Source organism: Dromiciops gliroides, chromosome 2 (assembly GCF_019393635.1).
Source record: "Dromiciops gliroides isolate mDroGli1 chromosome 2, mDroGli1.pri, whole genome shotgun sequence".
In the NCBI taxonomy this organism is placed as follows: Eukaryota; Metazoa; Chordata; class Mammalia; order Microbiotheria; family Microbiotheriidae; genus Dromiciops; species Dromiciops gliroides.
In genome coordinates this window covers 660,045,101-660,062,308 of record NC_057862.1, presented here as the reverse complement: position 1 = coordinate 660,062,308, position 17,208 = coordinate 660,045,101, and the positions used below count along the sequence as shown (strand labels likewise).

Sequence of the window (17,208 nt, the reverse complement as noted above, 5' to 3'; positions counted from 1 at the left end):
AGAGGCTGAGCAGCAGGTCCTCTTTAGAACTGCTGATTTCTGGGTGGTGGTAAGTAGCAGATTGTATTTTTTCCTTCCCCTATTCCCTTTTTCATTGTCCCTAGTTTTATTAACCTCGTTTTAAATTTGTTCCCATTAATAAATCCCGTTTTTGTTTTTGTTTTGTTTTGCAAGGCAATGGGGGTTAAGTGACTTGCCCAGGGTCACACAGCTAGTAAGTGTCAAGTGTCTGAGGTAGGATTTGAACTCAGGTACTCCTGAATCCAGGGCCCGTGCTTTAGCCACTGCGCCACCTAGCTGCCCCCCCCGTTTTGTTTTTTAAAGAGGATATTAGTTTCCTTTCTTACCCCAATATTATGGTGAACCAACCAATTAACACTCCCCATATTAAATTTGGCCCTAACAGTTTGCAGGGATGTTCCAGAAACCACCAAGGAAGTACCTTTTTATATTTTTACACAATAGGTTTCAGATTGGCTAATGATAAACTCAAGAAAGCTACCTAGGACTAAAACAAGAGGTAGTCCAGGGTCAAGGAGGGTAGGGGTGGTGGTTCTAGAAGACAAAGGGATCATTCATTCATTCACCTTTGACCCACAGGATGCACATTTCTCCCCTGAAAAGGGGGACCTCATCTAGCAGCTTCTGCTGTGTACAACTGAGAACACCAGTAATAACAGTTTAAGATTTTCAGTAGTGCGCTCTAACAGGGCAAACCCAATAAAAGGGTATGGACCATGCCAATCTTCATTGGTGGCGGGCAGCTTTCACTCAGGTCATTAGTCAATTAAGATTTAAAGAGTGTACCCAAGCCCCATGTTTAAATGAGCCTGAGCTTTGCCCCCTTTAGCTCCAAGGAGCTCCATATCACCTTGAGGTGACAGAGGTTAAGGATAAAAATAAAGCCATTCATTTCCTGTTAGCCAAGATATAAACTGTTTTTAAAAGACTCCTTTGGCCTAACAGCAGTCAGCTGGACTACTCGCCACATTGTTCCGTGGTTCTGCCGATCTAGCCAGCTTTGGCCAAGTGGAGGGTCCCAAGTTGAAAGACAGAGACACAAACATACACAGAGAAAGAGGAGACAGAGACAGGAGAGCTGGACAAACACAAGAGGCAGAGGAGAGACCGACTATTCACTCTGCCTTCTAAAGTGACATCTATAATCTTGCCACTAATGCCTTAAAAACAAACAAACAGCAACCCATTGCTGAAGATGGAAGCAGCCTTTCTCCTGCCAGTTCCCTAACAAAAAATAAGCCAGAGCCCCCAGAAAGGGTATGAGAAGTTACCTCTACAAACAATTCAAACTGTACACCCTACTTCCAGAGCCAGAGCAGGATCAAAAACAAACAACACTGGTCCAGAGGTCAAATCCGAGTCCTCCAGGCAGTGGAGAACCACCCCCCCATCCCCCTCCTGATCACAGGTTCATCAGGCACCTGGGAGCAAGGCCCAGCATGCCCCCCCCCCCCACAGTAGGTTCTGCCTGCCAGGGCTTGAGCCACGCTGGCCAAAGATGTCATCAGACAGACAAGTGCTCAGGACAAGACTATGGGGTGAGCAGACCCACTCAATGTATGCCATGTTCACGCAGAGACGGAGAACAATCCCCATTAATGAAAAGTGATTTAGCCAGACAGAAGCAACTTTCTAGAAAAATCATAGGCATTTTTATTTAGAGGTAGACAGATGAGCATGGACTGCTGTAGTATGTCCCATTTAACTGGTGTGTCATTCATATTCAACCCCATTCATCCATCTTACACTGTAGGTCGAACAAAGGTTAACGAGAGGAGGTGGTTTTTGAGACAGTAGGTGCTGGAAAAGGGATATATAATTACATACACCACTCAACGCAAAACCAGAAATACTTTTTTTCAGTGTTTCCCCAACTTTGACACCAATAAAGTACTTAGAACAGGTTCAAGAAGTGATAAGTTTGCCTCAAGAGAAATTGTGAAGGCTCTCTCCTGCCCCTCAGAAATCAAAGTTAGTGAAACTTTTAAAAATGAAGCAGACCACTTCATGTTCCCTGAACCCATGAACATTCCTCCAGTTAAGGAAGTGGTTCCCATATATACCATGGAACCTGCCACTACTTTAGGGCTAATGCAGAATACAAATTACTATTCTGCAAAATCTCCTCAGGGAATTTTCCATTTAAAAATACTTAAGGGAGGCTCCCATTCACAACTGGTGAACCTAACAGAGCAGATCACACCATCACTGTTTTGTTTGATACATACATCAGCTGGCTCTGAATGGTCCTCAAAATGACAAGGGATTATCGTCAATGACAACCAACATCAAAACATAATGGAATTGAAGCCTGATATAAAAGTAGAGAAATATGTACAGTGATTCACAGCCCAGAAGGAAAGGGACCTTAATGAGAATCAGTGGGAACCTGGCTATTTTACGTAGCTAATTTTGAGATGTCGTATTTAGCACAAAAGCAATTATAGCACAAGTGACACTTCCCTCCCACTGCCCCCCCAACTTTAAAAAGACTTCTTTTCAAGGAGTCCTCTGCAACACTGTTAGTCACTCTTCAGGGAGCAGGAATGTGTAAGTGTGGTCCCAAGCAGTGGTAGGAACTTGATCCCGAATGGCTTCACACTCTGAGAATGGCAAATTTGAAGAGGGCCATGATAGCAGCACTGATCACTCCCGAAATCGGCACAGTAACAAACCAGGCCATGAAGATGTTTCGGAAGAGTCTCCAGTCCACAGCTTTCTTAGAGCGAAGCCAGCCAACAGAAACAACGGAGCCCACCTGCAAAAACCCACAACTTGAGTTCCTGACAAATTTTCTTTCCCAGAACCCCTGACTGTCTAAAACAGTAGGGCCCTGCCAGCTGAGCGGCTTAACACCTTAACCCAGGCAGTCAGGTCCTCTCTCCATCACTAACCCCCACTGTTTGTCAGGATCCAATGTTGTTGTCATCTGTGCACCTTGAAGGGCGCAGTGGAAAGAGAACTGGCAGGACTGGAAGTCATGGGGCCTAGGCCTGTACTAAAATCCTGCCAGACACTACCTGGGTGATTTATCCTCGGGACCTCAGATTCCTCATCTGAAAACCAAAGGAGTAAATGGGCACCAAGGTCCCTTTCTAATTAAGCATTCAGAAAACAGGCGATCAGAGCATACGCTGCCCCAGAGACCATGCAGCGTGGCATGACCACGATAGCGCCCTCCCCCCCCCACCCCACTCACTGAGAACCTTGGGCACATCTTACTCCTTCCCATACCATGAAGGGGGGACTGGATGGCATGACAACCTCGAAGGTCTCTCTTCTGTGTTTGTTTCACTCTGAGTTTGTCAGAAGCCTAACATCCCAGAGACAAAGCGATTAGGAGAATATTAATCTGTCTCTTGGAACAGTGCTGGGGAGTGAGAACCTCCTTCCACAGGTTGGGGAAAGGGAAGTCTAGAGGGGAACTAACTTGCCCAAAGACACTTAGTTAAGCAGCCCAACTCTCTTGTGCCAGGTCAGTCATCACACCTTGATATGTGCTTGGACTGTGTGGGGGGGGGGGGGCCGGCAATTGGGGTTAAGTGACTTGCCCAGGGTCACATAGCTAGTAAGTGTTAAGCGTCTGAAGCCAGATTTGAACCCAGGTCCTCCTGAATCCAGGGCCGGTGCTCTATCCACTGCACCACCCAGTTGCCCCTGTGCTTAGACTTTTAAAACCACCCGAAGCCTTGGTTTCCTTAATTGCAAAATGGGAACGGACAACAGCATCTACTACCAGAAAGTCTATGGCCAGTGCTCTTGAGGACACTAAAACACGACACAAAGTACGGGCTCTTCCTATGATGACCTGGATCCTTTTAATTTGTGACCTCAGGCCAACTCAGATTCCAGCACAAACCCACCAGAAAGAAAGGGTGAGTCAAGAATTGACAGCCAAAGCACCACCATCCTAGGATTCTTTCATTAGTTTAAACTGCAAATGATCTGAAGCCAGGGTGGATGATTCCATTTTAAGTACTTAGACTATGAGCTGAAGCTTAAATAGCACCACACGTACCTTACAGTGAGTCGTGCTGATGGGAAGGCCAACATTTGACGCAATTACTACCGTGAGGGCTGATGCCAGTTCAATACTGAAGCCACTGTTGACACAAAATGATTGCCTGTCAAAAGAGCCTAGTGACCCAAACCCAGGTCTAGATTTCCTCTCCAATTACCAGTTTAAGCTACCCAGCTCTGAACTGAAAGAAGGTCCTATCAGATAACAAGCTAAGCCTTCTCAGGCAAAGTAGGCTTCCTTTGTTACAATCCAAATTTGCACATAGAAACCTAACAGAAAACAATGACCTCACTATTCTCCCTCAACAGAAGGAGAACCTTTTATTCCAGCATGTGTCTAAAGGGTGTTTTAAATTCTACCAGGAACTGGATGCTGCTGCAAACTGCTTTTCAAAATGTCTGGCAAATGCCTCTGTTCCAGCTCCCAGGTAAGAACAAACAAAATCCAAGTGAACACAGAGCTGTCCAAGCTCAACATCATGTACTCTTGGCTTAAGTCTCACATCTTGGTGTACTTGTAGGACAGTTATTTGGCCACCTGGTCAGTAGAGCTGACTTGCTCACTAAGATTATCCCAAGTATTATCAGAGCCTTTATACTAGAAATTTAACCCTACTCAATAGGAATTCATACTGAAATATGCTACTAAAAATGACTTTAAATATAATAAAACACTATATAAATTCAATACCTCTAGAAGATAACTGGTCTTATAACCACCCATTGGTTTCTTACCTAGAAGGTGTGATTGGTGTGAGATCTTTCCCCATGGTTTGAATAACTCCCTTCCCCAGACCCAGAGACCCAATACATATACCAACACCGCCATACAACAGAAGCCAAATTGGGGTCGCTACTTTTGAAGAAACATCTGCAGTTTCATAGACTAAATACAGAGCAACCAGAGGTCCAATGGCATTGCTGGAAGATAAACAGAGAACAAAACATGTCAAGATTGCAATGGTCAATCTTCCCTTTCTTTCTCACACGTCTTTATGCTCAGTAGACTAATAGCCAACTACCTTACATCGTTACCACCATGGGCAAAAGAGCCAAAGCAGGCCGTGAGGATCTGCAAGAACTGGAAGAGCAGGGAGATCTCTGGCTTGTCCTGGTCCCGCCACTCCTCCAAGGAGCCCCCACTTCCCTTCCTGTCTCCAAGGCCCCGCTCATCCTGGATGCTCACGTCCACATCGGACACCGAGTGGATGTCAGACACGGCGTTGCAGTAGCTGGTGTAGCTATCCATTCGGACCCTCTTCTTGGAGTCAGAGGCAGGCCCCGGTCAGCTTTTCCATCTCCTCCCCTTTGGCTCTCCTTCTTTGGCACGGAATGAATCCAAAGGCATGCCGCAGATGGCCATGGTATAGGATGTGTAGCTGTTGTTACGCCTCAGGGGTTTGTCACTGGAGTCCCCCATGCAGTCACCCACCTTGGCAAGATGCAGCTTATGCAGTAATTCTTTGTACAAGCCAGAATCTTTATGCACAGTATGATACTGATAGTGGCCAGTGGAATTCATCTGGTTGCTGACTGTTTTGATTGAACTGGACCAGGTTCCCATTGGGCAACTGCACTGTGCCTAAAGAGGAAGGAAGGAATATGTGTACACACACACGCACGCACGCTTCCCTATTACCACCCCCCCTTCCCATTTTAAAGTTGTAAAAGCTTTTCTAGGTACCTAAAATAATGTATAACACATAAGCCCCAACCCTGGCCCCCCCCCAAAAAAAACCCTAGCTGCTTTTTAAAAAAAATTTTTTTTTAGGGAGGCAATTGGGGTTAACTGACTTGCCCAGGGTCACACAGCTAGTAAGTGTCTGAGGCCGGATTTGAACTCGGGTCCTCCTGACTCCAGGGCCAGTGCTCTATCCACTGCACCACCTAGCTGCCCCCCAGCTGCTTTGAAACCACAAAACTAACCATTTATTGCACTGTCATATTGGTTTCTTTCATGTCTACACTAGGAAGCCTCTCTCGCTCTGGGGCTTCCTCCAGATCTCCCAGCTTGAAGGAGACAGTTCTCTCCTCCACTGCAGCTCGTAGTGGTACAGTAGCAGCTCCCACATCAGAAACAGGGGTCCTATTTTCAGCATCACCATGAGACAGCTTAGCTTCCTCGGGATCTTCTTTCAAGCTACTCTTTTTCCTCCATTAAGGGCTCTCAGAAGGACTGGATTTGATCTCTCCTACAGGAACAAAAAAGATCATTTTAAAGCACATCAACTTCCCACTCTAATAAATATTTTGCTTTGTCCACCCTCTTCCAATTATGAATAGGTTTTCATATTGTTGTTCAAGAAGCCCACCTTTAAAAAAAAACAAAACAAGATGGCTCCTGTCCTTACTTTATTTCTTTCTCTTTTTTTTTTTTTTTTTGCAGGGCAATGAGGGTTAAGTGACTTACCCAGAGTCACACAGCTAATAAGTGTTGAGTGTCTGAGGCCACCTTTGAACTCAGGTCCTCCTAAATTCCGGGCCAGTGCTTTCTCCACTTTACCACCTAGCTTCCCCCAAGAAGCCCACCTTTCATTCAGTGCTTTCATAGGGGAGTGATGCTTTTCTGTCTCAGATAAATCCAGAAAAGCGGGGGGGGGGGGGGGAAGGAAGCTCAAGAAAATAAACTACTACCAACCACTAGCTTTATTCCAACAAGAGCCATAACAAGGTACTAACACAGGGGGACCAATTATTCTATTAAATTCAGTTTCTTCATCTTTAAAATGAGATTGAACAAAAAGGACCAAAGTTCCTATTCTCATTTGGATACTACGGCTACGACTACTTTCTTATGTTCTTGAACATCCATGTGGTAAAGCTGAAAATCCTTTCAGCTACAGTGGCCAGACTACTAACACTATCACATAGCACGTTAGGTGTAAGACTAAGTGAAGCTCTCAGCGCTGCTCCCCAGGCCTGGCCAGGCTGGCTCAGCCAGCCAGACTCTAGCTGAGAGGAGAGCCTACCCTCCCCCTGGGCTTCCTCAGGTCTGCAGCAGCAGTGACGCAGTGCTCATACTACTGCAGTCTGCGTCATGGACTTTCTAGAGAGGAATAAACTACTCTGAAAACCCAACAGCTTAAATTCTGTAGCTGACAAAGGTAAAGGTAAAACCTCAACCACTTGGCAAAGAACACCAAGTACTCAAAACTACCGAAAGCTTAAAGAGGCCAGTCATATAATTATTTAGTTGAACAATTTAAAAATGGTGTCATCCCTTCTCCAAGACAATGTAGGCCTTCATATGGCACATAAAATTCATGCTCAAAGATGTGTGCCTCCAATCTGGGGCTGGGGTTTGTGGGTATCTCCAAGGGTAAACTGTCACTTAAATAAAAACAAACATCACAAGATGCTTAGTTACGCATGCTCAAGCCTGCAAGGCACAGTACCTAATTATTACAAAAAGTTTGCTACTAAATTACCTTATCCCTTACTTTCTAATAGTGTTTATGCCATTTCATTTCTTTGGATGGAACCAGTCCTATATCACTGGCAGTTATTAAAAGGTTCCAACTACATCTCCTGGACTCCCTTTCAGTCCTTCTGTCCATTAAACACTAAACCTTATTTATAAGAAAATGTCACTAAGGAATTTCCTATAAACCATTCAGAATTCTGAATTCATGTAAAAACAACTACAGAAAGCTCTCCAAAACACAAAGAAACATCTGGCCTGGCACTGGATCTCAAACTATTTTAAAATACAAGTCCAAACAGGTACAGTTTTTCACTTTGTGTCAGATTACTTACGTTCAATTTTTCTCTTCATCCTGGGACAGACAAGGAACCAGACGATAAGGGCACAGAAAACAGCACATCCCACCGAGATGAGGATGGTACCCCACAGAGGGAAGGTTTGTCAAGCCCAGCACTAGGAGATAAATAAGGGATCTTGAAAACCCCAGGGCAACAGCCCCCCGGCAACACCGGGAAACCGTCACGGGTCGGCCTAGGGTCAGTATGGAATTTCTTGCTAGTGACAGACAAGTGAACTGACCTCTGGAAAAAAGACAATTCGAGTCTTTAAAACCTAAGGAAACACTAACAAATGGAATCTGGTTCTTCCTTTCCCCTCTTTGCAAGAGATTTAAGGACCGCAAGAATGTGGATGACCTGCAGCTAGCAGGGAAGGGATAGGAGAGGGCAGTTAAAGATGGTGCTGGCAATATTGAGATCAAAACGACTGAGAAGCCACGACATCCTGCAATTCTACCTTTCTGCTCTGTCTCCTCAAAAGGCAAGTTTCATCATCTAATAACTGCCAGGTTAATCTGAATTTTCTGATTAAAAAAAAAGCAAACAAGATGGTGGTCCATCAATTACGTATTTTTTGTGATTTTCTTGGGTGGTTTTTGTCTAAGCCCCAAATCTCAGTAATATCTTCCCAAGTCCCCATCTTGGTTCAAATTCTAAGCGCTATCCCCTAAGCCCTACGTTCTGCTTAATTCAATGTGACTGTAGGTGAATCACCCCCCCCCCCATTCTTCAGTTTCTTTATCTAGAAAATAAGTGGTTGGATTGGACTACCTCCACTTTTCTTCTACTAGTCTTAACCGTCTCTGCTACTTAATAGCAATTTTTTTTTTTACCGTGATACACAGTAACACTGGTATTGTAAAAATTGGTGACCAAATCTATCCATGAAAAAGATCCCACCCCCCCTCCCCAAAAAATTCAGGCAGTGATTTGAAACAAGAAATCACTCTAAAGGATGCCCATGGTCCTCACATTTTTGTTCAAGGCTGTGTTATTTTAAGATCTTTTAATTGGATCCATGAATTTAGCAAAACTGATTTGTAAATGTCCTCTCTTCCTATCTCACTATAGGGCAGTTTAACCCAATATGGACCCCCTTCGGTCTGTTTCAGGGGAGTCTAAGTTAGGCATTCCAGCTTCATCCTCTGCCTCATCCAAAACAAAATAGCCAACATTCCAATCTTTGCAGTCTCACAATAGTTTTCCTCTCAGCTGCATGAATTCCTCTTCCAAGTGCACTCACACCAGCTGTCAAAGATCCCAACTCTTCTCAGTCAAGTAGATTCAGGGGAGTGATTTAAAATTTAGGGAACAGAACCAAGGTAACTGAATTCCACTTGAGGTCGAAATGGGAAAATCCAACACCCCAAGTCTTAAGACTGATTATCCAAGGTGAATAAGGCTAAGGGTTTCTTCAGTAAGTAGCCAGGGTCCTGATCAATTCCAGTACTTTAAGTATAGGTAGGAGAAGAAAGGGAGGGAGAAGATCATCTCCTATATCGGTGGTTCCTGTGAAGACTAAAGAGGAAAGGTCTGGAGTGATTTAGAATCTGAGCAGCGTCTCTGGTTGGGAAACTATCTAGGTTAACTCAGCGTACACTAGCCTGCAGCCTTCTGTAATGGGCACAGGCCAGCCACCTTCTAGGAGATTTCAGCCCTGTAAAGCAAAAAGGGGTAAATTGGGCATTTAATGCAAGGTTTGTAACCAAGTTCAAATTTCACATTTAAATATTTTCATCTGAACTTACAAGGTGCTCCAGTGTACATGATGGAGAAGAGGTTAATTCCAATTGTGCAGGCATAGAAAACTGGCAGGGCTCGCAAGCCATTAGGAACTGGATCACTCTGAAAGACAAATTTCAAGGTTAAGTAGCCCATGGAAGTCAAGGCCCACTCATAAACTGTTCATCCTGAGAGCGAGGCTGAACATTTAATAGGCACTATTTGACCTAGCCAAATATGATAAAGATAGGGCATTGTGGAGAGAAACTTCAGAAGACCTGGGTTCAAGACTTCCTCTGACTTAAGTGTGTCTGTGGGCTATTCACTTAACCCACTCTGAAGATCTGACCAAGTTACAAGACTGAAGGAGTTTGAACATCAATTTCCACTTCTCATTCTCACACATTAAAGAAAAAAGAGCAGGGCAGAACTTGGAACTGGCAGGTGCTTTTTAGCCAATGCCTCTACTTACTAGGGACATACAAAGGAAAAAAAGGAACCTACTTAATGAGAAATGTGGTTTGTCTACAGTTTCTTTCCTTAACAGTTTTAACACATTCCATGCTACAATGATTGCTAGGTCATTTGTGTGGCATTGTGTAAGCAGAGACATTAGTTTCTAGCTTAATATAAGCTCTAGGACATATAAAAAATTTGCTAAGTGAGGTAGAAGTATGATGCACCCAGTGATTACTCCCTAGCATTCTCTTGATTTCAACAAAGCCATTTCCCCCAGCCTGAATAGCGCTGGGTCAGGGATCAAGATGAAAGACTTTCAAAAAGAAAAAATAGTAAATTCAGAAGCTTGCTCTAGAACTGGGGAAAGTAGATATGCCATTTTCATTTTTGCTACCTATTATTTCCTTCGCCAAAATGACTTTAAATACATTATGCAATAGGAAGACTGTGCCAAATTATCTATAGGAACCATTGCATCAGATTCATAAAGGGGACCTTTATTTGATATTTTGTTTAATGACTCAAGATTTTATCCCAATAAAATAATAAACACTTAACAGCCAGCTGAGTTCATGCCACTGGACCCAAAACACGTTGTGAACTTGTGACTGGTGAAAAAGTACTTCAAAATGTCTCGAACTTCAGACTAGAAACTCCATCTGCCAAAAATGGCAGCATCCTTTGCACAACATCTGAATGTCCCCTGCTTTTGTGAAAGGTTCTCAGACGCATCAGAAGCAGCAAAAAACCACTATTAAGGGAAGTCCTTCAAAAGAGTTTCTCCCCAGTTCCTGTTTGCTCTATATCTGCCAGAGACATGAAGTGGCCTATAATATCCCCAAAAATTGTGCATTATTCCAGGATTGATACTCTTTTATTGATTTTTACTAGGTGAGCCTCAGGGATGACTAGAATCAAAAGTTGCTAGCTGGGAAGTAAATTATATTAGTAAAAGTATTTCAAATGGTAATTTTATATATACCTTTCTTGGCTTTTTAATTCCTAGATATCTGAGCTGGGTTTCTGATGTGATGTCTGACAACAAGTAAGACAGGGTCAACTCTGTGCTACCTATGTGGAAAGGTGACATAGGGTAGCAGATCTGAACTACTGAACCCAATTTTTCTTTACCCCTTCAAAAAGGATTAACTTCAAAACATTCATTTGAAATTTGAGGTCTATAGAAATGTGGCTAACAGGACACAACTAAAGAGAAAAATCAGAGCCTTTCCCCAGTCCTATTCTAGATTGTGTGCCGGGAACAGGAAGTTTCATTTTCCATTATTAAATAGGACTTGTACCTTGAGATCCACATGCTATATGCAGTACAACAGCTCAAAATAGCTGATATATATGGTATGTAAGAGAGACCAGTATGAGAAGGTTAATAATCCCAGAAGCAACCCTGTTTAGAGGCAGATTCTCTGGGCAGAAGCACAAACAGCAGTGGCGGCTATATTCCAAACATCAATAAAAACTGAGTTGTCTCAGGATAAGCATGTCCTACCAGATAATTCATGTGATTCATCTATGCCAATCTTTCCCCAAAAGAGCTGGCACAAATGCAAACAACCTGAGCTTTCGTGGGGGTTGTAGTATAACAGACTCTAGCCTCAGTCAGGGGACCCAGGTCTCCAGTTTCGTTCTATTTTCCTGTGTTATCAGGAGCATCATTTTATGAAGAGAATTCCTAACTTACTCAACCCTGAAAAACACAAGCTTACTTTCTTTTACAAATTCTACAAAGCTTCAATAACCTTGAGTTTTTCATCAAATGAGCAAGGAAAGTCAAACAAGCAGAGATGAAAAATAAATGGCTTCTCTAGCTCACAAGCTTCTTAATCAAACCCTGAGCAATGTTTCTCCTCTTCCTCACAAGAGTATGGTGCTAAAAGGTTCCTTCCACCTCCCAACCTTTCCCAGGCCATGGAAGATCTGTGTGGAAGTCACACTGCCACTGGGCAGATGGAAGCTGTGACGGCGGCAGCAGCAGCCAACTCACTACTTCTGTTCACACTGCCAAACATATCCAGACAAGAAAAAGAAAGCTCCCCTAACAAGGGTAATCTGGGTCTAGGCACCCAAAAGAAGCCCATCAGCTTGAATGGGGGAAAAAAATGACATCTTATTTCAATTTAATAGGTTTGCTTTGTATCTCATCTTATGCATTAAAAACCATTTTCTGAGAAGAGATTGCTAGACTTCAGACTGCCAGGTGTCCATGACACACAAAATAGTCAACAACCCTGCTCTTGGGGTGTACTGTTCTCCATGCACAGCGTTTAGCATAGCATTAAAACCAAGCACTTCTAAAGCTATAGTACATATCACGGTCACTCTGATTACTCTGGGGGGGAAGATTCCAAAGAAAAAGGCACAATGTAAAAAAAGTCTCTTCTACAACCCAACTGCCCTTGAACTACTACTGAAGCATGCTTCTAGCTGCTTACTTAACACATTACTCTAGGCATAGTAGGCATTCAAATGTTTGCTGAGGCTTGAATTAAGCCTAACTTTAAGCCTCTTACCAAGTAGAAAACAATCTGCAAACTACTTAAGCTGGCTGCCTGATGTAAACTCCACAGCATCCAAAGAGGCTCTGAAACTAGTCAGATGAACAGAAACTTGTGCTCCCAAAGCAAAACAAAATTAAATATCTTAAGGGTCCCTAGGGGTCCAATACATGGGTACAATGGCATCCAAGAGGCACAAGCAGGTTTTACTCCTCTAAGCAAGCTTAGGTGTGCCAAAGACAAAGAGCCAGAATTTCTATCACTGGAAATCCTAATTAACCCAAGACTGTTCTGAGGTCTCAACTTTAAGCCATCAAGTATTATTCAAAGAGAACAGTCATCCCTCAGATTAGCTACAAAATATGGGTAAAACACAAGGTTGCACTTTCCTGTCTCATACACAGAGAATGCCAAGGCTATTTATTATTTTCCTAATATTCAGAATCATGTTTTTGAATATACTTCTCTACAGACATGGCCTCTGACACTTAAGTAACCCCAGCTGCTACCATTAACAACTAACTTGGGTTGTTGAGCTGGGAAGGGGAGGGAGAGATCCTTAAGCCATACTCTCAAGCTTCACCATAATACTGATGAGGAGTTTCCCATCATGCCTGCTACCTGACCAAGACAGAGGACAGAGCTTGATTGTCCAAGAGCAGCAATTGACACAGCTGGCAAAGGTTCCTATGACCCCGCGATGTTAGAAAGGGCTACCTCACTGTATATATATCTCCAAATGGCCATTGAAGTAACCTGTAATCCAACAAGCTTCCCCTTTCTGAAGGTACTCTGAAAAGGGCTCGGAGAAATGAGAAATGACTAACGCCAAATTTCAAATGAACAAGAAACTTACACCCAGGATATCTCAACACTGAAAACCAAAGTCACCAGAATTCTTAGCCACTGAAAACCCCTAACTAAAGACTATTCTGGGAAGTAGCAACTACAGAATCCAACTCCACACTAACTTAGATATAGACTCTAACTACAAGCTTAGTCTGTTCCAATAAAGCAATTACCAGACAATACTTATTATCTGTGAAATAGGAGGGAATCTGTCTCTACATTTGGAGAGAGAACTCAAATGCTGAGACGATGTCCAGAATACCTTTAAAACAAAGCGTAATGTGGGAACAGATGGGAAAAGTTAGTACTTTTCTAACAAATTAACATATTTTATACAATTGAGGAAATTGTACCAGCAAAGAAAAGTCAACAAAATCCTCCCAGATCCCCTTTTACTCTAGCCATGGAAGCAGCACCCCAGGATTCACACAATGTTTCAGGAACAAGTTAAGGAAAGCTGGCCACCAGGCCAAGTCTGCATGTGCTAGTTTTCCAGTTGCTAAGCTACCCTAGTTGTTTGTTACCAGCAGGCGAACACTTAGGACAGTCAAGGTTCGTATGGGAAACAAGTGACAACAATCACTTTTACTAGTTACAAAGTTTCCACAGAAGAGTGGCACAAGATCTTTCCCTATAGTTACTTTTAGGCCAGACAACAATTCACAGCACTGCTTCCCAAGTGACTAGATGACCTAATAGATGCTATTCTCCCCATCTCTAATTTCTGATTCAGGACCTTACTCCAGAGCACAAAATACTCTGGAAAGATAACATTGTTCACCAAGGAAATGCAACTGCAGACCAGGGCCAACCACACACCCCCAACCATCTGTTTATTTGGGGTCTGATTTAACAGCACTGGACTTTATAATCAGCCCCACAGGAAACCAATTCCATTGGAAGCTGGGTTCCAGACTGAACAAATCTCAAGGGGTGTGTGTCTCTGTGTGTGTGTGTGTGTGTGTGTGTGTGTGTGTGGGTGTGTGTGTGTGAGAGAGAGGTTGCCCTGCACTGAAACAGCTGTGCATTCAAGTAAAAACAGTAACACTGGACTTGGGAATTAGAAAACCCAAATTAAAAAAAAAAAAAGGAAAAAAAAAAGAAAACCCAAATTCAGACCCTCCCCCTTCCCATAATACAAGGTCTTAATGATTTGGCCCCTTTTCAGACTCAGTTTCCTTATTTATCATAGGAGGGAGTTGAATTAGATTGAATGTCTATAATACTCTGACCACAATACACTTCCACTAGTGAGTTATGGAAAAAGGTAATTTGTGTGTGATGATCAACTATGATTGACTTAGCCCTTCTCAGCAATACAATGAATCGGGACAATTCCAAAATATTCAGGATGGAAAATGTTATCCACATTCAGAGAAATAACTAATGGAGTCTTACAATTTTCATTTTGTTTTTCTCCCCCATGGTTTTCCCCCTTTTGTTCTGTTTCTTCTTTCGCAACATGACTAATGTGGAAATATGTTATATGATTACGCACGCATAACCTATAACAGACTGCTTGCTGCCTTGGGGAGGGAGAGAGGGTGAAAAAATTTTGAACTCAAAATTTTATAAAAAATGAATGCTGAAAATCTTTACACGAAGTTCGAAGAAAATAAAATACTATTTACAAGGAAAAAGAAAAGGTAATTTGCATGCTGCTAAAGAAACAAATAACCCTGGGAAGAACGGCAATGCCTTTTTTATTTTTTTGGCACACTGGTTCCTGATTTTTAAGCCTGTTTCCAATCAGATTCTGCCTTATTTAAAAATTACAAAGATCCCATTGCCCTAGACCACAAGACTACCTGTCAAGCCCATTTTGTCGAAGCATCTGAGTGAACCTTATACACAGTGACATAAAGGAAGATACTTACCTTTTGGAGATAAAGGATCGAACTAGGAAGAACAGAATTGCAGACATGATGCCAGAAAGAAGTGGGGAGATGAACCAAGATAACACTGGAGAGAGAGCACAAGAGGCACGCTGGGATGAGCATTATCCAACAGGCTCCACTTTCCCAACATTCTAGCAAGTGCCCTCCTCCTCCAGCTAACCCCCGCCACCACCCTGGCACCGGGTGCCCAGCACATACCAATTTTCAGCAGCTCTGACCACTTGACACCTTCCTGCCCCTTGGCCACGAGGGAGAAGCCAATGGTCGCGCCAACAATACAGTGGGTACCGGAAATGGGAAGCTTCAAAAACGAAGCCACCAGCTGCCACACGGCAGACCCTGAAACACAGGGAGCGGCCGGATGAGGCCCCGCTCCCCCCCCCTGGGGACCCCCACCCCCGCCGGTGGCCCCCGCACTCACCGAACATGGCACTGACGGAGCCGGCCATGAGCAGCTCCTGCGTGGAGTTGTACATCTCCACGTCTATCAAGCCCTTGCGGATGGTCTCGCTGACTTTGGCCCCCAGCAGCACGGAGCCCACGGTCTCGAAGATGCTGGCCAGGACGCAGGCTTGCCGGAGGGTCACGACCCCGGAGCCCACGGCCGTGCCAAAGGAGTTGGCCACGTCGTTGGCCCCCACGGAGAAGGCGAGGACAAAGGCGATGATGAAGCCCAGGACCAGCATCCACAGATACTCGACCATGGGCCCCGTGGAGGCCGGCGGCGTGGCCATCGTCACCAGGGGCTCCAGGGTGGGAGCCATGCTTCCCGCTTGCCCCGGTGGGGGGGGGGGGTGCCTAGCTCGGGGTCTCCTGGAGGGCGGGGCGGGGTAAATGAGGTATGAGGATGCTATAATAAATAATATATATTACATACAATTAAATACTGTAAACTGGAACCCGCGGCGCGGGGCTACCGCTATACGCGGGGCGTGGGCATCTCGGGGTGCAGCCGGCTCCGGGGGCTCCCAGGGGCTCCGAGGCGGGGGCGCGACGCCATGGCGGACCTCAGCGAGGGCTCGAGGGCATCCTGCGGGGGGAGAACCGACAATAGCGCCATAGCTTCTGGGGGGGAGGGGGTCGCGGCGGCGGCGCGGGGACCCCCGGGGCGGGGGCCGCGGCGCGGGCACGTGGCGGCGGCAGGAAGCGCGCCGCTCCCGGGGGAGGGGGAGGGGAGGCCCGCGCGCGCCTCCCTCGCGACCGTTGTGAGAAGCGCGCGCGCGCGAGCTGGGGAGAGGGGCGGGAGGAGGGAGGGGCGGGAGAGCGCGAGAAACAGAGAAAGAGCGCGCGGACCGGTCCAGGAAGCCCAGGTTCCCGCGCGCGCCGCCCAGGGCGGAGGGCCGCCAAAAGCGCCCGGAGGGGGATGGGCAGCGGCGGAGATCGGGGCTTAGGCGGAGACACAGATCTCTCCACCCCCTCCCCCCCTTCCCGACCCCACCGGCCCGGCACCGCTACTCACCGAGGAGAACCGGCGGCGGCGGCGGCGGGAGGACGGCCCCAGTCAGAACCCCCGGCACGAAGCGGAAAGAACCTACGCCTCAAACCCCGAGAGCCCAGGCCGAACCGGAAACGAGCGGCGGTGCGTCGATGCCAGCAGCGGCTACTCGAAAGCCCCACGCGGCGCCCGGTCAGCCATCACCTAGCCGGCGCACGCCGCCGGCGGCCCCTCTTATAACCAGCCGGGCGCCCCCACGTGACCCCAGCGCGCCTCGTCCCGCCCTCCTTCGAAGGGCCCACGCCCCCCGGTGACGTTACCCTGCCCCACACCTCCCAGCGCTGGGACTCTCTAGAGCCGCATGATCTAATGGAGCCTCGCGATTGGTGGCCCGCGAGAGGCGGGCCTCGCCCCGTCTGGAGACGATTCTCCGCCCCCTTTAGGTCCCGGTGTTTCCCACGTGAGGCCGGTGAATCACCTTTCCAGTTTCGTGGCCCCGTTTAGGGTATTCCTGGCGGAACGCCGACCC

General features: G+C 45.7%; 1 protein-coding gene across 1 annotated transcript; it reads right to left on the bottom strand.

The window, feature by feature from the left end:
• Window positions 1-1,650: 1,650 nt before the first annotated feature.
• SLC20A1 (solute carrier family 20 member 1) lies at window positions 1,651-16,842 on the bottom strand. The gene is given in 14 exon segments (XM_043984073.1): window positions 1,651-2,779; window positions 4,040-4,124; window positions 4,777-4,962; window positions 5,064-5,578; window positions 5,580-5,623; window positions 5,968-5,985; window positions 5,988-6,233; window positions 7,798-7,897; window positions 7,899-7,918; window positions 9,552-9,646; window positions 15,224-15,308; window positions 15,443-15,583; window positions 15,666-16,274; window positions 16,704-16,842. Coding segments are annotated over 13 exon segments (2,040 nt in total). The 5' UTR covers window positions 16,009-16,274; window positions 16,704-16,842; the 3' UTR covers window positions 1,651-2,617.
• Between the last annotated feature and the right edge of the window lie 366 nt (window positions 16,843-17,208).